The sequence below is a fragment of the Sceloporus occidentalis genome, unplaced genomic scaffold, assembly GCF_023333645.1.
Source record: "Sceloporus occidentalis isolate IW3139 unplaced genomic scaffold, rSceOcc1.0.p SCAF_119, whole genome shotgun sequence".
NCBI classification, from domain to species: Eukaryota; Metazoa; Chordata; class Lepidosauria; order Squamata; family Phrynosomatidae; genus Sceloporus; species Sceloporus occidentalis.
Window position 1 is genome coordinate 2,501,397 of NW_028317099.1, and position 25,889 is coordinate 2,527,285.

The 25,889-nt window shown below is 41.5% G+C and overlaps 1 protein-coding gene across 2 annotated transcripts in view; it reads right to left on the reverse strand.

Moving 5' to 3' along the window:
• LOC149282332 (gamma-aminobutyric acid receptor subunit beta-4-like) overlaps positions 1-25,889 on the reverse strand; it is a 168,492-nt gene that overhangs the window by 35,241 nt on the left and 107,362 nt on the right. For both annotated transcript variants that reach the window (XM_089498346.1, XM_089498347.1), the window contains one exon: positions 5,152-5,234. In XM_089498346.1, the coding sequence (XP_089354472.1) occupies positions 5,152-5,234 (83 nt within the window). The remainder of the gene's footprint in view (positions 1-5,151; positions 5,235-25,889) is intronic.

The following is a 25,889-nucleotide window of genomic DNA, read 5'->3' on the forward strand; positions in this document are numbered from 1 at the left end:
AAAATATATGATTTGATGGGGTAAATTGCATTGGCCGGCTTCAAAGATACCCGAAATGGCACATGGGGGGAAGAATTACCAGATTTGGAAAAAAAGGTTTTGAAATAGCAAAACGCTACCTGTACTTATTGCCCCATAACGTGCAGAAAAAAGAAAAAAAACATAAAAACATTGGGTATTTCTAAACTCAGGACAAATAGTAGAATCTATTTAGCAGGTTTTTTCATTCGTTTTTGCAGATGAGTAAAAGTTTTTTGTTTAAAAAGTGAGAAAAAGTTATTTTTTAACAAAAAATCCCCATATTTTATCATTTTTTTATAGTAAATTAGATGATATGATAAAATTAATGGTATCTAAAGAAAGCCCTGTTTGTCCTGAAAAAAAACAATATATAATATGTGTGGGAGCACATAATGAGAAAGAAGAAAATCACAGCTAAACAGCAACACTGAAAATTGTTAAAAGAGCCATTGCCCCGCAATATACTACGAGTAATAACCCCTATTGTCCTTAAGGGGTTAAACAGAGGAGTGTGTCCTCTTATTTGTTTGTTTAGTCTTCTGTGAAAGAGGGGTGGCTTTTGTTTTTGCTGAATCACTGTAGTAACAAAGTATGTAGAGCAAGATAAAGGTCGATACTTGATTTGGGTTGGAAAAGTCAATGGAGATGTGTGCTCTTTTGCGAATATCTTTCCCAATACGGACCCAATGTCCATTTTGAAACAGATCCGGGAGAGAGTGGATGAAGTTAAAGAAGGTATTTTGACCATTGCAGGAGATTTTAACTGTTGTATGGAGCCAGAAATTGACAAAAAAATAAGGCATTTAATAAATCAGAAGTAACTGGATAACTGTCACGCGCGCCACCGCGGCTCTTACCTCTGCCGCTCACTCCGGCTCGCCCACCGCCAGTAGCTCCGCCTCTGCCTCAGACGACGCGTGCACGCGTCTGCGTCGTGGCTCCGACTGTGTCGCAGCGACACGCCGGCATTGTGGAGCCGCCTCCACGACCTCAGCCGGGCGCGCGTTCACGCCGCGGACCGCTCACCGCGTCCCCTACGCACGCGCGCCAGGACCACGGTGGAGATGTGCCGATGGCCCGAGACAGCCGAGAAGGCCGCAACGACGTCACCCGAACCACGCGGTGCGCGCAACGCCACGGCTGTTTACGTGAGTACCCGTCTCCTATATAAACCCCATTAGTATTCCTGATCTTTACCCGTTAAAAGTGTTTATATGCTTTTGGGTGTGCTGCTTCTTGCTCTTTTGCCTTGTGTACTGACCTTTGCCTGTTTACTAACTACGAATCTTCGCTACCTGCCTACGACCCTGGACCTGTTTATTATTATTATTATTATTATTTATTGTTCATTTATTGTTTTTATATAGAGCCATCAAATTCCGTAGCACTGTACAATGGGTAGACAGGACGTAACAAGTAGTACGTAACATAAATTGACTAACAGAGACAACAGGTGAGGAGGGCCCTGCTCAAACGAGCTTACAGTCTAGAGGGAGTTGGGTTGTATTCAGTGGCGACTCTAGAAACAGTATATAGGGGGGCACACAAGATACCACAGTCAAAACTGGGGGGGCATTAATAATTTCCCCCATTAAATCATACCACTGAAAAAACATTATATATTGCCAAAAGTAATGTGCTATGGAATGATACTTTTGTTATTGGACAATACAATACTTGACCATTCAACATGGGAAGCCTGAAGCCACAATTTAGTACGACTAATCCTTGAAATCCTTTAAACAACACAATACCTTAACTTTTGCACTAAATGATTTCAGGGCCTAATATTAGATCCTGCTGCCCATATATATTAATATTAGCCCCAGTTGCCGATATATATTAATATTAGTCCCTGCTGCCGATATATATATATATATATATATATAAATATAAACCCAGCTTTGCATGTATAGATCAATTGAAATTCACTTGTGATCTCAGCACTGAAGGTATATATCAAATAAACAGAATCAGACATACAAATCCTGTATTTGCAGGTATACAATAATAATATATGAAACGTAGCACTGCAGGTATAGATCAAATAAATACATGGAAACAGCATTGCAGGTATTAATCAACTGAACAAGACATACAAACCCTGTATTTGCAGGTATACATAAATAATGTATGGAAACATAGCATAGCAGATATGGATCTACAGAATAACACAAAAACCCAGCTTTGCAGGTAAAGATCAATTGGAATTCACATAAAAACACGGCATTAAAGGTATATTTAAAACCCCCTAAATTACAGGCATAGATCACAGGTTGCACACCCCAAAGCCAGCCCTGGCGTCCACACTGCCCACATAGAACCTGGCCAGCACATAAAATTTGCAATCTTTGTCCCCAAATAGCCCAGCACAAGTCAACTTTGTCCCCAAACAGTCTGGCCAGTGCCATCTTTGTCCCATATACACCCTGTCTGTGCCATCTTGGTCCCCAAGCCTCAAACCTCCTGCTAGTGCCATCTTTGTCCTTCCACAATTATACATCTATGATACACAAACACTTTTACAGTCACTCACTAATTCACACAACTCATCCACACATTAACTCATGCTCTCCCTCATTCACTCAATGCATCAACACATTAACTCATGCTCTCCCTCATTCAGACAATTCATCCACATTAACTCATGCTCTCAATGCATCCACACATTAACTCATGCTCTCCCTCATTCAGACAATACATTCACATATTAACTCATGCTCTCCCTCATTCAGACAACTCATCCACACATTAACTCATGCTCTCCCTCATTCACACAATACATTCACATATTAACTCATGCTCTCTCTCATTCACTCAATGCATCCACACATTAATGCACACTCTTTACTTATATCTACCCCTCTCCCTCCCTTATCACTTTCTACCCCCCTCTCCCTCCCCTCTCCCTTTCTACCCCCTCTCCCTCCCCTATCACTTTCTACCCCCCTCTCCCTCCCCTATCACTTTCTACCCCCCTCTCCCTCCCTTATCACTTTCTACCCCCTCTCCCTCCCTTATCACTTTTTACCCCCCTCTCCCTCCCTTATCACTTTCTACCCCCGTCTCCCTCCCTTATCACTTTCTACCCCCTCTCCCTCCCTTATCACTTTCTACCCCCCTCTCCCTTATCACTTTCTACCCCCTCTCCCTCCCTTATCACTTTCTACCCCCCTCTCCCTCCCTTATCACTTTCTACCCCCCTCTCCCTCCCTTATCACTTTCTAACCCCTCCCCCCTACCCACTATATATCCTCCCCCCCTTACCCACTATATACCCTCTCCCCCCACCCACTATATACCCTCTCCCCCCACCCACTATATACCCTCTCCCCCCACCCACTATATACCCTCTCCCCCCTACCCACTATATATCCTCCTCCCCCCTACCCACTATATATCCTCCTCCCCCTCCCCACTATATAACCTCCCCCCGGGTATATATGCCGGCATATAGCGGTGCTCTGCATGAAATGCCGGCACCGGGACGGGGGTAGAGGGCTCGTGGAGGAGAATGAGGGGCGCCGAGTGGTTGCTAGGCGCCCCTCTCTCTCCTCCGCATCAAAAAAAACAAACAAACAAAAAAACGGCATTTAAAAGCCGCTCACCGGCGCCCCCCTTGAGATGGCGCCCATGGCACGTGCCATAGCTGCCATACCCTATATACGCCTCTGGATAAAACTACCTCTGCAGGCAGAGAATTCCACATCTCCTTTCTTCCAGTCTAAATGCGTGACCACGTGTCCTATGCATAGTCCTGTTTATGTATAGATTTCCACACAATGGTTTGTATTGGCCCTGAATATATTTATATAATGCTATCATATCCCCTCTGAGGTGCCATTTTTCTAAACTAAACAGATTAACCTTTCTTCATAACTAAAGTGTTCCATTCCTTTTATTAATTTTGTAGCCCGTCTATGCACCTTTTCCAGGAACAGGATTACCAGATTTAGAAAAAAATATTTTAAAATTAATTGCTCTATAAACATAAAAACATTGGGCACTTCTAAATCAAGGAGAAATAGTAGAATGTACTAAGCAGCATTTTCATTAGCTTTTGTAAAATATTTTTCAAATAAGTGTTTTTTTTCAATTTTTAAACATTGTTATAGGAAATTTGATGATATGATCAAAATTGTATCTGCAAAAATACCTTGTTCTGAGTAAAACAACATATAGCTTGTGTGGGTACACTAAACGAGAGAGAAGAAAATTACACAAGCACCACAAAAATGTTAAAACAGCCTTGGTCATGAAGGGAGACTCTTACTACTGGATCTGTCCCATCCTCCTTCAAGCATGCTACCATTACTCCTATCTTGAGTAAGGCTCTTGTCCATGCCCTGATTATCTCCCGTCTTGATTACTGTAACTTAGCTGATCTCCCTCTTAACCGTCTCACCCCTCTACAATCCACCATGAATGCTGCTGCCAAACTTATCTTTCTCACACATTGCTTTACTAACTTCTCTCCCCTTCTGTCAGTCTCTTTATTGGCTGCCTGTGCGCTTCAGGATTCATTTCAAAATCCTCACTCTTGCTTTCAAAGCCCTTCACAGCGGTTCCCCTCCCTATATCGCCTCCTAACCGGTCTCTCCGTTCATCCAATTATCTCCTTTCTATCCTCTCCTCTGATTTCTAGCTCTCATGCACGCTTACAAGATTTCTCAAGGGCTGCCCCTATCCTATGCTCTCCCTCGGCCTGTTTTTCTCCGTGCCTTTTATTCCTTCAAAAAATCCCTCAAGACCCTTTTCCTTAAGGACGCTTACAACATAGCACATTAACGGCTTCCCATATTGCTATAGCTCACCTTTCCTAGTCCCTCTCCTGCAATACTTTTACTAGTGTCTATCCCTAATAATGGCACTTTTACCTATAATGTAATACACCCTAAATCCCTCTAGATTGTAATATCGTTTGAGCAGGGCCCTCCTCACCTGTTGTCTCTGTTAGTCAATTTGTTATGTTACATACTACTTGTTATGTCGTGTCTACCCATTCTACATCGCTACGGAATTTGATGGCACTATATAAAACAATAAATAATTATGATAATAAAAAACAGCCTGGTCCTTAAGGGGTTAAACATAAGGATGATGCATCACCACTCAAGACATGATACTTACAGCTTTCTATCTCCAGAGTACAGTTCTGCTGGTCCAGAGGATATCTGCGTAGGTCCATCATACAAGCTGCTGTAGTTGTAATTCTGTGAGTGGAGAAAAGTAATTAGTTGTAGTAGAAAAAATGAGGTAGATAGCATCAAATAGTTAATGGAACTACTTATATACACTACAATTCCAAAATAATGCCCCAGCGGGGACAAGGGTAAGTTACAACTGCAAATAAACCAATCCCATTCCCGGGATCAAAAAATACCCTTATTATAACCCCACCCTAAAACATGACTTTTATTAGTATGTTTATTAAAAGGTATAACCAAAAAAACAAAAAAAAGAAAAAAAGATTTTTAAAAACACCAGTCCTACTATATAAGGTATACGTCACAGTAACATACTGTTGATGGCTGCTGTCCTAACAACAGAAATAATTCAATTATGACCAGTGACAGAGGCTAATTAAAAACTCAGACAAGTAGCCCCCCTGACATGTTTCGCTCCTCAGAGCTTCATCAGAGGTCTGGGCTAATGGCTTCCAAAATGGAGACTGTTTGGCCTTATATCTCCTTTGTTAGTGACATCACGGATTCGGGGAGGGAACAATCATATCCAATGGTAACCGATGTATTAGATGTGTTGCCAGATCCAACCAATTGCTTTAAAGGTGACTAAGCATGACATCACCCACATAGTCCAATAGAATTCCATATACATGATGGGCAGTGGTTCTCTCCAATTCCCAAAGGTGAGCAGTCAAAGAAATTGACTGACAGTTATTCTCACCAATCCTAGATGCTCCTTTCCACTCAGAACCACTCCTATTGCTAGATCTCCTATCCATTGTAATTCTTATTATTAACATTACACACGATTCACCAATGCAAACTACAGTTCAAATGTTTGGGGTCACTTAGCTGTTTCTCATGAACAACAAGGACATTTCTAGCTGTGCAAACATAATTGCAAAAAACGTATTTTAATGGACAAAATATGTGTGTATATACCGTATTTGCTCGATTATAAGACGAGGTTTTTTTCAGAGCAAATGCTCTGAAAAATACCCCTCGTCTTATAATCGAGGTCGTCTTCTAATCAGACCTCAAAAAAATGTCCGCTGGGGCCAGGCTGCTTACCGGTGCTTTGGTCGGGAGCAGCGTCTCTTCTACTAGCAGTAGGAGAACTGGAAGCTAGAAGAGTGTCACATAACTCTGCCTCCCCCCTCCTTCCTCTGGGGGCGGGGCCAGAGAAGTTGCTCGCACAGCCGGGCCCCTGCAGAAGTCTTAGAGTGAGAGATCTGCAGTTCAGGTAAGGGGGTAGGGGAGGGTTTTTGAGCAAGTATGTGTGATTAATGGAATGAATGAGTATTTAAATGTTTGTGAATGAGTGTGTGTTAGTATGGATGTGTAAGGGGGGTGGTGGTGGTAGCATGGCATAGGGAGGCTGTACTCACACTCCTATCATCCGCAGGTTCCAGCATGTACTGGCTGCCTTGGCTTGATAGGAGTGTGATTGCTGTTAGCAGTTATATATATATATATATATATATATATATATATATATATATATATATATATATATACCTCCAGAAATGCCTTTTAACCCCCTATATGCCACTCTGCCCCATGATATGCCTTTTAACCCCCTATATGCCACTTTGGCATATAGGGGATTAAAAGGCATATCATGGGGCAGAGTGGCATATAGGAGGGTATAAGACATTTCTGGAGGCAGAGTGGCATATAGAGGGTTAAAAGGCACATCATGGGGCAGAGTGGCAAATAGGGGGTATAAGGCATTTCTGGGGGCAGAGTGGCAACCCTGGGTGCCAATGTGCATAACTGGGGGGGCAAATAAAAGGAAATAAAAAAATATATACCGTATTGGCTCGAATATAGGCCTTTAAAGTGGGGGTGCGGCCTATATTCGGGGTCTAGCGCCCGGCAGGGTTAGGATACAGATCCCCGCAGCGGTGCAGGGGACCTGCATCCTACTCCCCGATACGCTTAGACAGCCTCCCCTGCCAGCACTTTCCACGGGGGGGTGCCGGCATGGGAGGTTGTCTAAGCGCATCGTGCGGATGGTCACCGGCTGCGGAGGTTGTTTACCCGCATCGCCGCAGCCGGTGACCGTCCGCACGACGCGTTTTACCTCGGCCCCCAAGACTTACCAGAGGAGACTCCCAGGTGTCTTGCGGGGCCGGCGGGGGACATCTACGCAATACGCGTATACAACTTCCTCAGCTGATGTGCCGGCACCGGAAGTTGTGTACGCGTATTGCGTAGATGTCCCCCGCCGGCCCCGCAAGACACCCGGGAGTCTCCTCTGGTAAATCGGGGGGGGGGCAGAGTGGCAGCATATCTCGGGGTGGGAGGAGGAGGACAGTGGCAGCATATATCGAGGGGGGAAAAGGAGGAGGACAGTGGCAGCCTATCTCGAGGGGGGAGGAGGACAGTGGCAGCATATCTCGGGGGGGAGGACAGTGGCAGCATATCTCGGGGGGGGGAGACAGAGTGGCAGCATATCTCGGGGGGAGACAGAGTGGCAGCATGTTTTTTTGGTGCTTTTTTAAAGAAAAAACTTTTTCTTTAAAAAAGCACCAAACTTTTAGGGTGCGGCCTATATACGGGGGCGGCCTATATCCGAGCCAATACGGTATTTTTCTCAATCATAGCTTTTATTAAATATGAAAAATTGTTTACATGAATTAATATTTACTAGTAAAACTTTTTTTTCCTATAGGTTAGTCTTATATTCAGGCTTTTTGTTTTTTTCCTAAATTAATATTTAGATTTTGGGGGGTTGTCTTATAATCAGGGTCGTCTTATAATCGAGCAAATACGGTATATAGTTGATCCACCAAGAACATTATTTTCTCCTAATGCTAAACATATGCAAAGCTGGAGTAAGGCAGAAGTATGCATTGACAGGATGCAGTACTAGCAGGAAAGCTATTGCTTCAAACCGCATGTTAGGTTTCAGCTGATAGGTTTATTTAAACAAAACAATATTCTATTATATCAAATTAATAATTAAAAAATACAAATAGGTGCCAAAGCACCTTGTGACACTCTCGCTGGAAATATCTTTCCCTGGCTCCAACCCAAAAGTTAAAAAATAACAAATAGTAGGGGAGCAAATATGTAGGGGAGCATTTTGGTCCTTTTAAAATTAAATAAAACCTATGAATGCGAGGGTATTATTCACCTATTTTGGCACCTAATCTTTTAGTAAAAAATGTAGTTTTATTTTTTCAAAATTCGTTTTATTTTTTTAACATATTACTCATTCTAAGTAAGTGAGTATACAGTATCTCACAAAAGTGAGTACACCCCTCACATTTTTGTAATTATTTTATTATATCTTTTCATGTGACAACACTGAAGAGATGACCTAACCCTAAAAGTTTGGTGCTATTTTAAAAAAACATTTATTTTTAAAGAAAAAATACACATTAGTGTATACAGTATTTTATCTAATTCCAAAAATGTTAATTATTTTATTAGTTATATACCGTATTGGCTCGAATATAGGTCGCACTTTTTCCCCTCACTTTAAGTCTTTAAAGTGGGGGTGCGGCCTATATTCGGGGTCTAGCGCCCGACGCCCGGGACATGCAGTTCCGGGTGCCGGGCAGGCAGCAGGGTTAGGATACAGATCCCCCGCAGCGGTGCAGGGGACCTGCATCCTACTCTCCGATACGCTCAGACAGCCTCCCCTGCCAGCACTTTCAATGGGGGGAGTGCCGGCACGGGAGGTTGTCTAAGCGCATCGTGCAGACGTTCACCGGCAGCGGCGATGCGCACGTAACAACCTCCGCTGCCGGCACGTCTGCACAATGTGCTTTAACAATCTCCCTTGCCGGGAATTCCCACCGGGGGAGGCCCGGCAAGGGAGATTGTTAAAGCACATCGTACAGACGTGCCAGCAGCGAGAGGTTGTTAACGCTTGCATCGCCGCAGCCGGTGAACGTCTGCGCGATGTACGCTAACAATCTTCCTTGCCGGCACTTCCCACGGCGGAAGTGCCAGCACCGGAAGTTAAATATGCGTACTGTGTAGCTGTCCCCCGCCGGCCCTGCAAGACCCCGGGGAGTCTGCACCGGTAAGTCTAGGGGGGGGACCTCTTGGGGGCAGAGTGGCAGCATATCTCAGGGGGGGATAGAGTGGCAGCATATCTGTTCCACTAAGTGGTTTTTTTTTTAACTAAAAAAAAATTTTCTTTAAAAAAGCACCTAACTTTTAGGGTGCGGCCTATATTCAGGTGCGGCCTATATCCGAGCCATATATATGTGTGTGCTGACACCATTTTAGTTTGTCAGTAACAGTAGTTATAGACTGATGTAGACCAGAGGCTGAGATTGATTCTCATTGATCATATACAATACTACAAGTTAATTAATCCCTTAAGGACCGGAGTGTTTTTTTCTTTTTACTTTTTGTACCCTTTGTGACCAAGGCTGTTTTAACACTTTTGCCGTGCTCGTGTTTATCTGTAATTTTCTCCTCTCTCATTTAGTGAACCCACACAAGTTAATATATTGTTTTTTTATCAGGACAAGAGGGGCTTCCTTCAGATACAATGATTTTGATCATATCATCTAATTTCCTACAAAAAAAAAAATATGTTGAAAAATTGAACCTGCCCCTACGTTTTCTAACTTTAATTTGAAAGTCTTTTTTACTTACCTAAAAAAAATACTAATGAAAAAAGCTGCTAAAAAACTGCTACTATTTCTCCTGATTTTAGAAATATTTTTAAATAATGTTTTTATGTAAGTTTGCTATTTCGAAAACATTTTTTTCCAAATCTAGTCATTCTGCCCCATGTGCTATTTTGGGTATCTTTCAAGCCGGCAAAGGCAATTTACCCCATCAAACCATTAAAAAAAAAAATAAAAAAAAGACACCCCAAGGTATTTTAACACTTTCCATGCACTAATTCTACTGCCACCCTTTGTCAAACTTTGTGGTAGTAATTTATTTTGTGTTTTTTATCACACAAATTGTACTTCAGGTATGGATGTACAGCTCCTGGTATATGTCACAGCCAAACATCACCTCAATATGTGTTCAGCAACATCTCCCTTGTACAGTGATACCAACTGTGGCTACCCTTGGCCTCTTTCATAACATCCCTTAACTAAGTGATTTATAGTAGATTCCTCTTGAGTAGGTCACTGTTTTACTACTTATATGGCATCCCCTAATTGCCTTTTTATTTCTCCTTGTGGGATTGTGTTTGGTTTCTAATGATTCATACTCTTTTATTGTAAATTTGTTAGTCGGGCAGCACCTTGGAGCATTTCAGACCTCCCCCGGGTTAGATTTTGTTAGATCAGGTTAGATCAACTGTTCTTTTCGTTAGATTTACTCTAAAATAGGCAATATTAACAATCTTTTTCAGGGGGGGCTAACCCATAGCCAGCCCCCCTCAACAAAAATTTCAACACAAAATAGGATTGTGAATACCGCCTCCTGCGTGATAGATCTAACGAAAAAAACAGTTGATCTAACCGGATCTAATGAATATCTACCAAAATCCATTTAAAAAAATCCAAATTTCAGTTGGGGGGGGCCAACATGTATGCATACCCATCCCCCGCACACAAAATAGGATTGTGAATACCGCCTCCCGCGTGGTAGATCTAACGAAAAAACAGTTGATCTAACCGGATCTAATGAATATCTACCAAAATCCATTAAAAAAAATCCAAATTTCAGTTGGGGGGGCCAACATGTATGTATACCCATCCCCCGCACACAAAATAGGATTGTGAATACCGCCTCCTGCGTGGTAGATCTAACGAAAAAAACTGTTGATCTAACCGGATCTAACGAATATCTACCAAAATCCATTTAAAAAAATCAAAATTTCAGTTGAGGGGGGGCCAATATCTTTTTTTTTTTTTTTCTTTTCTTTCTTGCCATATCAAAAAAGAATCGTATCCACCATTACTATTACTGTAAATAGACCTGTATCCCCTTTGATAGGTGGTGCCCGTACTTACAAACTTTCTAGGGTACGGTAGGGTACCTGGAGCTCTCCCTATTCTGAGAGATTGATTACATGAAAGGGCAGATATAGCCATGTGTAGGAGTGGGCTAGCCTCATATAGCCTTTAGTGGGTGCAGAAAGAGAGAAGTGAATGTGGCTGAAGAAGAAACTGACCCAGGGAGATACAGATTCACCTAGAGATTCCATGTCAAACAGCTCAAGCTTCTCCGTCTGTGTTACAAAGTATAAAGATGGCACCATTTGACACTGTAAAGTCAAAAGACTCCTCCACTAAAACAGGTATATCTTTCTTTTTTTACCCTGTAGCTTCATGCATGCTTCCATATATGTGTTGTCAAAACACTCAGAATAATCTTTTTTTTTTTTCCAGTACAAAGTCCCAATAGCTAGAGAGCTTTAGCCCCGAATCCTTTTGGAACCTGGCAATGCCCCTGATGTCTAGTGTCAAGCTCTTTGGTGCAAGCAATATAACTATTAGTATAATAATTAGAAATTCATTTTGATTTGTCTGCAGATATGGAAACATTCCACATATTTCATTTCCTTTAAAAAAATCAATTTTGTGTTACAACATTTTGTATTTGTCTCTGTATACTGCAATACAAGTTATAGTTATGCACAGAGGTAGCAGACATTATTAAGGGATAGTGCTGTTATAGCTAAAGAATGTGTATAAATATATTTTAAATAAAAATCCTTTTCTTTCTTTCCTTTTCTCTTTCCTTTCCCTTTTTTTTTTTTTTTACAAAAAACATACATACAAAAAAAACCCAAAAACATACATACAAAAAAAAAAAAAAAAAAAGAAATTTTTATCCGTGTTCTGTATATTAGCTTTTCGGATTTTCTAGCGAGTATTACTCATCTTTCAAGGGTCTAAATTACCTTCAGTAATAAACTTTATTCTGTCTTCCCAAAGAGTGAAAATATCAGAGTCCCAACGGGTTTGTATCAAAATTCCCTTTTCCATATTACACTGATATATTAATTGAGCTTTTATCTTAGCCCATAAAATTGGCTCCGCAGAGCGCCAATTTCTGGCGATCACTATTTTTATTGCGGTCAACACATGTACAAGAAATTGGTTGCCCTTTTTCCCATCATTAGGTAGGTTTAAATGTAATAGTGCTCTTTCAGGGATAAGTTCCCAATCTGATTTACTAAAGCATATGAAATCTTTTGCCATAATTTTTTTATAGGGTTACAGTTCCACCATATGTGGAGCATGTCTCCATTCTCTGCACCACATCTCCAACAATTTGAAAGATTATTGGGGAACATTTTTGCCAAAACAGAGGGAACCAAATACCACCTGTTCATAAGTTTAAATTGGAGCTCATTTAAATTTAAACAATGTATAGAGTCATATGTTATATTTAAAGCTTTATTCCAGTCTTCTTTATTTATTATCATATCTAAATCCGTTTCCCATTTTGCTAAAGCAGGAGAGATATATTCAATTCTACATAACTTAATCAGCTTTAAAGATTTTGCCAAAAGGTTACTATATTGTTCTCCTTCCACTAGTTGTTTCAATGAATTATATACCTGCATATTCCAATTCTGACGCTGATTTTTTTGGAGGAGACTTTTTACCCAAAGGTATCTAAAACATTCTCCTATTGGGAGATTAAATTCAACTTGTAGTTGCTGGAACGTCTTAATTGTGTCTCCCTTAATTAAATCTTGTATTTTATTTATGCCGCTCTGTTTCCAGATAAGAAGGTTTACATTTTCTATCATATATTCTAAATTAAAAATAGGAAGACTAGTTGGTATCATACCCTCTAGTCCCAGTTTTGATTTAATCTCATGCCAATTCCTTACTATATGCTGCAATGCTAAACTAATTCCTGTTGCGGTAATTTCAGTAGCTTTCCTGGAGGAGATCCAAAATAGATATTGTAGGTCCCCATGAGGGGATGCCAATATCTTAGTGATTAGACTAGATCTAAAAAAAAATTTGTCTGATCAATCCTGATCTAACGCGGAGCTATCATAATCAGTAACATTTTGTTGAAATTTTTGTTGAGGGGGGGCTGGCTATGGGTTTGCCCCCCCTGAAAAAGATTGTTAATATTGCCTATTTTAGAGTAGATCTAATGAAAAAAACAGTTGATCAAACCTGATCTAACAAATGCAATGATCTTTTGTAAAAATTCTTAATATGGGGGGGCTAACCCGGGGGAGGTGCATTTCAGTTCTAGTTTTTTATTGAACTTCTCATTTGAGATGTTGTCCTACACCTTTCAATCTCAATATTAAGTTTAGCAATTTACAGGGTTTTTACTCTGACCATGTTATTTTATCTCTGGCATATTTTGTTTACACCTGCATTAGGATTCTATGTAACCTAGATATGGAACTTGCAATTGTGTTAACCTTGTAAACATTGTACTTTGCACATATGATGTCCTCTCTCTGTACTCTGTACCATGCTGTTTCAACATTGTGCTGTAGTACCTACTATTGCTTAATAAACAGAGAATTTATTCCATGCATGGGTTTGTCGGGTTGTTTGGGAGGTAAAACGCCACATTTAGGAAGTGCACATTTTTTAAATTGGAGCTTTGACATATGGTCCTTCTGCCACCATGTCCTATTTGGGACATCTTTGAAGCCGGTGAGTTCAATTTATCCCATCAAACCATATATATTTGAGCAAAAAATCAAATAAATTGCCATGCCGTCACATTAATAAATTTAACTTTCTTGAGCCACATTGAGCCCCCCTACAGCATGCTGTGCCCCCCCAGTTGAAACACCGTCTTTTTTTTTGTAACAGACACGGAGGAGAGAGAGAGGTGCCGAATGGTCACCGAGTAATACGTTTTCAGCAACCGTTCGGCACCGCTCACTCTTCTCTGCGAGGCCTCTGCCTCCCTGTTCTGCGGCGGTGTGCGCGGCTTCTTTGCTGAGCGCCAGTATATGACGCCATATTCCGGCGCTCAGCAGTGAAGCCGCGCACTCTAAGCGCCATGGTCAGTGGGATGCAGCAGCCTCCGATTCTGTAGTGTGATGGGGAAAGGTCTTGAAAGATGTTTATAGTATGTCCTTCAAAAAGGATGGGCACTTTTGATCTGCATTTTTGTAATATTTGTTCCTTTGTGCGATATTCATGCAGGCAGCAGATTATGTCCCGAGGAGGTTGTGTGTCAGGGCCTTGAGGTCTGAGCGTGCAGTGAGTTGTAGAGTGCACTTTATCTTTGCTCTCCTCCAAAGCTGCCACGCAGTCTCCCAGCTGATGAAGGTTCTCCTTGATGTCCTGCAGGTCATCTCGGATGCCGGACAACGCTGCATGAAGCAGGGCTGACATTTCAGCTTTAGTAGGGAGGTCTTTCACAGCTTCCTGCCATGCTGGTTCAGGCTGTGAAAGTGGTGGAGCATAGGATTCAGCAATTGAGGGTGAGCCGGAATGTGTGCTACGCGGGCTTGGAGGAGCTGACGCCATCTTGGTAAGTGAGCCTCTTTGCTCCTGGTCGGAAGTGCTCGAATGTTTTTTCTTTCACCCCAGGGGTTTTAGAAGTAGAAGAGGCTTTAGAATGCTTGCCCATTGTTGTGGTAACACACCCCAAAAAAAACAGGTTAAAAGCAGAAAATCCTCGGAGCCCTGTATCTAAGCGTGCATCCCCTTTGAGGGCTAGCCACGCCCCCAGATGGTGGTATTTTCATGCACTAATTTTACCACCAGCCTTTGCCAAAATTTGTGGTGGTATTTTTTGTATGGTTTTTTTTTCCCCCACACACATTATACTTCAGCTATAAATTTACCACTCCTGGTATATGTCACTGTTAAACAACACCACAATATGTTTTCAGCAACATCTTTTGAGTACAGTGATACCACCCATGCATCGGTTTGTCTGGTTATTTGAAGGCTAAAAGGCCACATTTGGAAAGTGCGCTTTTTTTCCCACTTTCGTCAGTTTATGCCTACGCCCTATCTTTGAACCGGCCAAGCCAATCAAACCATTCTTTTTTGTTTTTAAAGTAGACATCCCTTGAGTATTTGAAATGGACTCTTTCCATGTCAAGATTTTTGGGAAGATACAGCGGTAGTTTTAGCACATGCTCATAATATTAAACTTTTTTAAATTTTATTATTGAACTTTTTCTTAAAAAAAGTAGTAACATTTAAAGATAATTATACAGTGGCGTCACAATCAGGGGAACTGTGACATCACTGTATAATCTTTAAATGTTACTACTTTTTTTTATTTTTTTATTTTTATTTTTTGCCATTTTTTTAAATTATTTTTTTTTAAAATAAATAAAGAATAAGCTGGGCTTCATTGACTTGCATGGTACCTGTATTCAACCTGCAAGTGGAGTTCTCAGAAGGGTATAATGAGGGGCCGTTAGGGACATTATTTCAGGTTTTTATCTCACGTATATATCATATACTGAAATGCATATATCATATACTGAAACATATATATCATATAGTGAAACGTATATATCATATAGTGACATTTTTCATATATCATATAGTGAAACGCATATATCATTTACTGAAATTTTTCATATATCATATAGTGAAACGGAGTGAAATTTGTATATATATATATAGACTGAAAAAAACGTTTATATCATATAGTGAAACAGATGGAGCGAAATTTGTATATATATTGTGACAGAAAGCAGGGGATGATAATGGAGGGAGTTTATATATCCCCTTATATTTTGCAGGGTGGTTACCCACAATAGTTTCTACTAGCCCCAGGGAGATGTATTGTTAAGAATGTAATTATTGATATTTGTTATTTGTGTATTTTGGGTCCCTGGGGTGGAGCATTTGGAGAGTAGGGCGGGCCAGTGCTCCACTCCACAGTTTGTGAGCAGCAGAAGACCAGCAGGTGGAAATCCAGTCCGGAGATTCACGGTTACTCTCCTAAACACTCATTAATGGGAGAGGCAGTTAAGTAGCCTTCTGATCTGAGAGCAAGAGAGAGATCATTTGGCTCCCTGAGAGGGAGAGAGGGAGAGAGGGAGAGAGGGAGAGAGGGAGAGAGCTGCTAAAATACTGAGTGCAATTTTTATTACATATTACATATTACATGCAATTTTGTTATTTTGTTTGTTGGAACGGATAAGCCGCCCAACTGTAGTTAGGTTGAGAATCCTGTATTAGTTAGTGCTCACGAGAGCAAGGCTTTTTGTTTTGATTTATTTATTTTCTGTAATGCCTGTGGTGACAAAATAAAACAGGCCCAGCCTTTTATTTTACCCTCCTCGTGTCTGAGCCGTCTGTGCAGCCTGGAAGACTGTGTGTGTAAGTAAAGATTCCCGGACAGAGTACCAAAGTGAAGGGGTATTGTGTCACATATGGTGGAGAATGCGGGTAACACACGAACAAGTCGGTAAGGTGCAAAAGAGACTAAAGAAAATGGAGGATGTCATTAAAGCACTTATCCAGTGCACCACAGTGCTGCAAGAAACTAACAAAAGGGCAGCTGAGACTAATACTATACAGCAGGAGAATATCGCTGCACTACAGCAACTGGTGCTAGCCCAAAAAGAAAACACAGAGGCTATGATCAGGCAAGCCGCATTATCTCAAGCTGAAGCTCATCAAATGCTCAGAGAGGAGCAGCAAAATGCCACTTGTGCCATGCAGCAAGAGATCCAGGTCCTATCTGAGAGGCTTACCAGGGACACCGCAGAAGGACTGCAAGGTGCCAAGGTAATCAGAGCAAGTAACTATCTGCAAAAGATGGTGCCTACAGATGATGTTGAGGCCTACCTTATGGCATTTGAACGAACAGCGGAAAGAGAAGGCTGGCCTGTGGCTGAATGGGCAAGCTTAATAGCACCGTTTCTAAGTGGAGAACCCCAAAAGGCATACTATGATCTGGAACCAGACCAAGCAAGGGATTACAACAAGCTAAAATTGGAGATCCTGGCACGTTTGGGAGTGACAGCAGCTATCCGCGCACAGAGATTCCACGCCTGGATATACAGCCCAGGAAAAGCCGTTCCGTCACAGATATTTGATTTGATACATCTCGCCAGGAAGGTTAACTCATCAAGCTACATAGTGGAGCAACTAGTGATGGACCGATTTTTGAGAGGTTTACCAGTTACTCTCTGTCGGTGGGTCAGTCAGAGCGACCCCCAGACAGCTGACCAGTTGCTTTAGTAGAGCGGTACATTGCAGCCGAAGAAGTCATTCAACATCCTGCAACGGAGCGACATCGAAACCTAAAAAGCCCCAGCAAATATGGTAAGGAAAAGGGGGACTTTTGAAGAGCAAGTAGGCTCTTACAATTCCAGGGACATAACGCCAAGAAAAGAGATGTTTTTTTCATGCAGGAAGAACCTACAAGGGACACTAGAATGATAAAATGTTTTAAATGTCGGGCATTTGGACATATAGCAAAAGACTGCCCTGATAATATCGAACCAATGGAATGTAACTTGGGTAATAATAGGGATGGTTATTCATTATATTCACGATCCATGTTCTGCAAACAAAAGTGGTTGTGTAAAAAATCATCCATGGTGTTCGGTGACTGTGGAAGGGAAAACAGTGCAGGCCTTACTGGACTCTGGAAGTATGGTGACTCTGCTTGACAAGTCTTTGGTTCCCGACATTTGTATTGATAACGGTAATAAGGTAGATATCGCATGCATACATGGGGACATACATAATTATCCTACTACTATGGTACAAGTTGATACACACTGTGGCACAGTAAACTGTCAAGTTGGCCTGGTACCAAAATTAGCACACGACATGATAATCGGTAGAGATTTCCCATATTTTTTAGGGTTGTGGAATTCCTCTGAGAATAATGCATCTAGGTTGTCGGATGATTTTCCCCTTGCAGAGATGTTGGTAGACGAGCTGAATAACGACGAGAAGCCTGAAAATAAGCTGTCATGTCCCATTAAAAAACTAGTTGGCGACAATCCGGAACAGACTGACACCCTGAATAGTCAGGAACAAGACATGGGGTTAATTGACTTAGAAGTTAGCCCAGGCAACTTCCATAGTGCACAGTGGTCAGATCCTACTTTATCAGTGGCCAGAAGCACTATTGCAGTAAGAAACGGCTCCCCCACTGACCCAGGAAAACCACTTACCTATCCGTATTTTGAGGTTGATAATGACTTATTATATCGAGTTGATAAAAAAAGAGGCGACAAAACAGTTGTTGGTGCCACAAAGTTATAGGCGCACAGTGTTAAATCTCGCACATAGCCATGTCTTAGGGGGTCATCTAGGAGTGGACAAAACAAGAGAAAGGATACTCAGAAGATTTTATTGGCCAGGGGTGATTGCAGACATAACAAATTACTGTGCATCCTGTCCTGATTGTAAGCGCACTGCCCCATTTAAAGCATTCCCTAGTCCATTGGTGCCCTTGCCCATCATTGAAACCCCATTTGAACGTATTGCAATGGATTTTGTTGGCCCGTTGGTGAAATCTGCAAGAGGACACCAATATATATTAGTAATATTGGATTATGCCACCCGATATCCCGAGGCGATACCTATGCGTACAACCTCTGCAAAGTCTATTGCCAAAGAATTGTGGATGATGTTTAACAGGGTTGGGATCCCAAAAGAAATTTTGACAGACCAGGGAACACCATTCATGTATAATGTCACTAAAGAGTTATACAGGCTCCTTAACATAAAACATCTGAAAACATCTGTGTATCACCCACAAACAGATGGCCTTGTAGAGCGGTTTAACAAAACCTTAAAGGCAATGCTAAGGAGAGTAATTGATAAAGACGGGAAAAAATGGGATTTCTTGTTACCCTATTTAATGTTTGCCATTAGGGAAGTGCCTCAAGCCTCTACGGGTTTTTCACCATTTGAATTATTATATGGAAGGCATCCCCGGGGGCTACTTGACATAGCCAAGGAAACTTGGGAACAAGAAGGTACCGCATATCGTAGTATTATTTCCCACATAAACCAGATGCAGGAACGTATGGAGGCCATTATGCCCATAGTACAAGAGCATATGGAAAAGGCCCAACAGGATCAGAAGAATAGTTACAACAGGAATGCCAGGGTTCGGGTGTTTCAGCCTGGTGATAAGAGTCCTAGTCCTGGTCCCCACCGTAGAAAATAAATTCCTAGCAACCTGGCATGGACCATATGAAATTATTGAAAGGGTAGGAGAAGTAAATTACAGGGTGAGACAGCCAGGCAGAAGAAGGCCTGAACAAATATATCATGTGAATTTACTTAAAGCCATGGAAGGACAGGGAAGTCTTAGTTGCAGTTGAAGCCACTACCTTTCCCCTAAAGGATAATGTTGAACCAGAAGTTAACATACCAGTAACCCTGTCCGTACACCAGACACGTGAGGTGAAGGAATTTATTAGATTAAATAAAGATGTGTTTTCTCCAAACCCAGGCAGAACAAATGTTATAAAACATGACATTATAACAGAACCAGGTAAAAGGTAGACTTGTGCATTCGTCTTCGGGCGAACATGGAAACGAACACGAAGAGTGCTTTTTCGTGTTCGTTCCGAAGACACGCCGAAGAGAAGACGGCGGCGGTAAAACGTAGGCGAAGACGAAGACACACACCACGAAGATCTTCGTGATTGTCTTCGTCTTCGTCTACCATTCCCCCCCTTCATCTTACCTTGTCTTGTCTTCGCGGCATCGCGGCAGTTCCCGGAAGTGGAAATCCGCAGGTTCGCCGTCACGGGTTACAGGGCAGTGCGAATGAGCCTATTGGTCACCTACAGGGACCTCCTCTGGCATCAACCAATTGGTTGATGCCAGAGAAAGACCCTGCAGGTGACCAATAGGCTCACTCGCACGGTCTTTGTAGCCCCTGACAGCGAACCTATGGATTTCCGCTCCCGTTAACCCCTTCGATGCTGCGTTAACACAGCATCAAAGGGGTTAACGGGAGCAGAAATCCATAGGTTAAAGGGCCGTGCAAGCGACCAATAGGCTCACTTGCACGGCCCCTTAACCCTTTAAAAAAAAGTTAACCCCTAACTAATTGAACAGGGAGGGAGACCAGTGGCATCGAACAAGTCCAATGCTGCAACTTACCCTGCCGATGCCACTGGTCTCCCTCCCTGTACAGAGTTAAATGTCCGTACGAGCGACTTTATTGTTCGCTCGTACGGACATTTAATTAATTGAACAGGGAGGGAGACCAGTGGGATGTGCCGGGTAAGTTGTAGCATTGGGGTTTTAAAAGTCTGCACGAGCGACCAACAGAGTCGCTCGTGCAGACTTTTAAAACCCCAATGCTGTAACTTACCCGGCAGATCCCACTGGTCTCCCTGTTCTATCAGTTAATAAATTATAGAACAGGGAGACCAGCGGGATCTGCCGGATAATTACGGCACCAGGAGTATAACAGTCTGTACGAGCGACCCTATTGGTCGCCAGCAGGGGGCTCGTCTGCCATCAACCAATGGCAGACGAGCCCCCTGCTGACGACCAATAGAGTTGCTCATACGGACACTTAAACTCCTGGCGCCAGAGCGGCTTTAACCCCGTTTTAACCCCTTAACCGGGGAAAACGAAGAAAACCCGAGCACGAAGAATGTCCGCGAATATTCGCCCAAAGAGAAGACAGGACCAGGCGAATATTCGCGGAATACGAAGTGGTTTTTTTTGCCGAAGACGAGCACGAAGACGAACACGAAGAGCCCCCTGGTGCCCAAGTCTAGTAAAAGGATCTACCTCAAAGAATACCTGAAGCTCACAGGGAGGCAGTTAGGGCAGAAGTTAAAAAAACGCTACACCTTGGGGTAATTGAAGAGTCATGCAGTGATTGGAGTAGCCCTATTGTACTTGTACCAAAACCTGATGGTACAATAAGATTTTGTAATGACTACCGTAAATTGAATGCCATCTCAAAGTTTGATTCATATCCCATGCCCAGAGTTGATGAGCTAGTAGAAAGACTGGGGAAAGCCCGTTACCTTACTACACTTGATTTAACCAAGGGATACTGGCAGGTTCCGCTAACCAAGCGAGCCACAGAAAAAAATGCTTTTTCTACCCCTGATGGTGTTTTTCAATATAAGGTTTTACCTTTTGGTTTACATTGGCCCCTGCCACCTTCCAAAGGATGATGGACAGGATACTGAAACCACATATGCGTTATGCGGCTGCATATTTGGATGACGTAGTCATACATAGTGAAGACTAGGAATCTCACCTTCCAAAAGTGCAAGCCGTGTTAAATTCTATTCGAGATGCTGGGTTAACGGCTAACCCTAGTAAATGTACAATTGGCCTAGAGGAAGCCAAATACTTAGGGTATTCAATTGGAAGGGGTTTAGTGAAACCTCAGCAAGCAAAAATAGAAGCCATACGCAATTGGCCGCAACCAGCCACTAAGAAACAGGTGAGAACATTCCTAGGTCTAATTGGATATTACAGAAGGTTTATCTCTGAATTTACTACAATTGCAAGTCCTTTAATTGACCTTACAAAAGCAAAAGCCCCGGTGTTGGTAAAATGGTCCCCAGAAAATGAGAATGCATTCAAAAAGTTGAAAGAAATCATTTGTACCCAACCAGTGTTAGTAACCCCTGACTTCTCTAAAGAATTCATTTTGCAGACAGATGCATCTGATGTTGGACTGGGTGCAGTCCTTTCTCAGGAAAGCCGAGGGGAAGAGCACCCAATCTTGTACATAAGCAGGAAGCTTAACCTACACGAAAGGAATTACTCTATTGTAGAAAAAGAATGCCTTGCTATAAAGTGGGCGGTAGACCATCTTAAATATTACTTACTAGGGAAGAAGTTTAGACTTGTAACTGACCATGCACCACTTACATGGATGTGCCAGAACAAAGAGAAAAACAGTAGAGTAACACGCTGGTTTCTCAGTTTGCAACCCTATCACTTTTCCGTAGAACACAGGGCTGGATGCAAACAGGGGAATGCTGATGGGCTCTCAAGAATGCACTCACTGATGTCTAAAGTCGCTCACCCCATCAGGTCTGAGCTGGGGGGGGAGGATATGTGACAGAAAGCAGGGGATTATAATGGAGGGAGTTTATATATCCCCTTATATTTTGCAGGGTGGTTACCCACAATCGTTTCTACTAGCCCCAGGGAGATGTATTGTTAAGAATGTAATTATTGATATTTGTTATTTGTGTATTTTGGGTCCCTGGGGTGGCGCATTTGGAGAGTAGGGCGGGCCAGTGCTCCACTCCACAGTTTGTGGGCAGCAGAAGACCAGCAGGTGGAAATCCAGTCCGGAGATTCACGGTTACTCTCCTAAACACTCACCTGTATCTACTAATTAATGGGAGAGGCAGTTAAGTAGCCTTCTGATCTGAGAGCAAGAGAGAGATCATTTGGCTCCGGGAGAGAGGGAGAGAGGGAGAGAGGGAGAGAGGGAGAGAGGGAGAGAGGGAGAGAGGGAGAGAGGGAGAGAGGGAGAGAGGGAGAGAGGGAGAGAGGGAGAGAGCGAGAGAAGGAGAGAGGGAGAGAGGGAGAGAGGGAGAGAGCTGCTAAAATACTGAGTGCTGCCAATATTACATGCAATTTTGTTATTTTGTTTGTTGGAATGGATAAGCCGCCCAACTGTAGTTAGGTTGAGAATCCTGTATTAGTTAGTGCTCACGAGAGCAAGGCTTTTTGTTTTGATTTATTTATTTTCTGTAATGCCTGTGGTGACAAAATAAAACAGGCCCAGCCTTTTATTTTACCCTCCTCGTGTCTGAGCCGTCTCTGCAGCCTGGAAGACTGTGTGTAAGTAAAGATTCACGGACAGAGTACCAAAGTGAAGGGGTATTGTGTCACAATATATATATATAGATATATATATATATATATATATACTGAAACTGGTCATTGGTCACATGATCATGACCCTGACAGGTTGACTCCGCCTCCTAGAGCTCATTCTGAGCTTATTGGTAAGCAGCGTAGGCCTCTCTATTGAACTGGGTAAGCTTTTCTTCCCATTGTTTTTGTACATTTGAGCCCCTTTGTTTAATTTGTGATCATTTTCTGCATTTTGAATTGTGTATTACATTTATGTTAGTATCTGTGAAATGGTTTTACTGTGGTGCAATTAGTTTCATTGCTAATGCTTGTTCAAGATGGCATGATGCTATCGTGAGTTTTTGGATGGGGGTTCTGGGGTGAGATGGGGACTTGCTTGTTTTGATTTTTGGGGGGCATGTGGGATTAATGTTGGAAGTAGTGATGATGTTTGGGGGGGTGGAGGAGGTGTTTGATTTTATTAGTTCAGGGTTTTTTTTATGAATTTTGCCATTTCATTCTGTTTATCTTTTCATTAAAAAGACAGTGTAATGTGGGTTTGATTTTTTGGTTTTAAACCGATTGGATTGGTTTGTTATTGATATCATTGTTGGAAATACAGTGGTACACTATAAATATAGGGACACACAGGGTGATACATAGACAAAAATAAGGACATGGGGGGACATACAAGCATAGGGACACAGGAGGACACAATATAAATATAAAAACACATGGGGGGCACAGAAACATAGGGGCCCACAGACAAACAAAATAAAAACATAGGTACACAGAGTCGCAAACATTATATATATATATATATATATATATATATATATATATATATATATACACACAAAGACACTCATAGGGACACATAGAGACCAATACAAACAGGAACACACAGGGTTACATAGAGGGGTACACTTGAAAAGTAGTTAATTTGCATATCAAAATACAGGTAATGTCATAGACATGAGGAAACCTTTTCCTAATTCATGCATTTACTTGCATATCTGTTAATACAATGTATAGATTATTCTTCATCATTATTTACTCTCTGTATTCACAGTATAAGCAATAATGAGGTTACTGAGTCAGTAAACTTTTAATATGGCTACATCACATGGAGAGTTTCCTTACTTTGTGAATTAAATTCATCCCATTTGTAAAAGGAAGAAAATACCTAGAAATTGTTGCTTCTCCCCTTCCAAGTGTCACTTCTTGCTTGAGCTCAGTATACTTTTGATGCTCAATTTCTGATTGATTTATCTTTATTTTTTCGTTGTTTTTGAAGATTTTACAGTTTGGTCACCCTCCATGTCCTTGTTCCTGGAGCTCAGTTTACCCCCACATCTTACAGTGTATTTTACGTAAAAGATTTTAATATTGTAATTGATAACTTTTTTATACATTTTTTTTAAAGCTATTTTAAAGACGACCATCTTTTGGACACCGCATTTGATGTTGTAATAATTTTTTTTTTTAATTGGATTTTAAAAAAGTGTTCATTTATATTTCATTTATATTCCATTTTATTACATTTGTAAATACAACAGATGATACTTTGGAATTCTTATTAGAGTTAAAGCAATACTTGTCTACAGTACAAATACATGCTTTCTCAAATGATTAAAACATTATTGAAAATCTAAATAGGAAATTAGAAGATTGCTTATGAATTTTAAGTGCATAATTGTTTGTTTGCACTCTGTGATAATTCAATTCATATATCCGAACTATGTTCTATACTAGATGAATTGTATAATTTAACTTCATTTAATTGTTTACAAGCTCAAATCCCATTGGAGGACGCCTATTGGAGACCAACATTTGTTAGCTCCTCGCTTGGTAGTGACTGGCAGGCGGGGACGTCCAAGATATGATATAAACGTGGAACATATTTCTGCTTTTTCAACTTGGTTTTTGTTGGCAAACAATTTCTAGATGTTTTGGTATTAGCCGTTGGACTTTGTATTATCATAGCCAAAGAACTGGATTTTGAAGACCCCCATTATCAAATATTTCTGATTCTGAACTTCAAAATCTTATATATGTAATTCTCACCACTACTCCTAAATGCAGGAGAAGTCTACCTAATTGGTAGCTTAAATGCAAGACAAACTCAAATTCAGTAGTAGAACAATCAGAAGATGATGTATCCAACCGGGTCAGTAAACATTAAACAGTTCTTGGAGGTGCCCGCCTTCCAGTCACTACCAAGCGAGGAGCTAACAAATGTTGGTCTCCAATATGCATCCTCCAATGGGATTTGAGCTTGTAAACAATTAAATGATTGATAAGTTAAATTATACAATTCATCTAGTATAGAACATAGTTCGGATATCTGAATTGAATTATCACAGAGTGCAAACAAACAATTATGCACAACCCATTAACTATAACCGGCCCTAAATTAACCCTAAACACCCCATCAACCACAACTGCACCTAAATTAACCCTGAAGACCCCATCAACCACAATTAACCCTAAACACCCCACTAACTATAACTGCCCCTAAATTAACCCTAAACACCCCACTAACTATAACTGCCCCTAACTTTCAGCAGCCCAAATATAAATGTTATACTCACCAGTTAGATGAGTTCTTGAGCCATGTGGACAGTATAGGAAATGGGTGGGGCCAATCAGCACTTTGGTCCGCCCCTTTCTTTCTCCCTGTCCCTCCTTGCAGCCAATCGGCAGTAACTGCAGGGAGGGACTGGAAGAAGGAAGTGGGTGGGCCAATCGGCAGTGACTGCAGGGAGGAACTGTAAGTAGGAGCTGCTGCTGTGAGTCAGACTAAACGGATTATAAAATGAGGGATATTTTTCAGAGCATTTGCTCTGAAAAAACCCTCATTTTATAATCGATAAGAATCGATTCAACTAATCGATAATGAAATTCGTTGGCAATGATTTTCATTATCGATTAGTTGTTGCAGCCCTAAAGTTATGCACTACACAGTAAGGAATGCACAAGCAACCTACGCCCTAAACGGTAG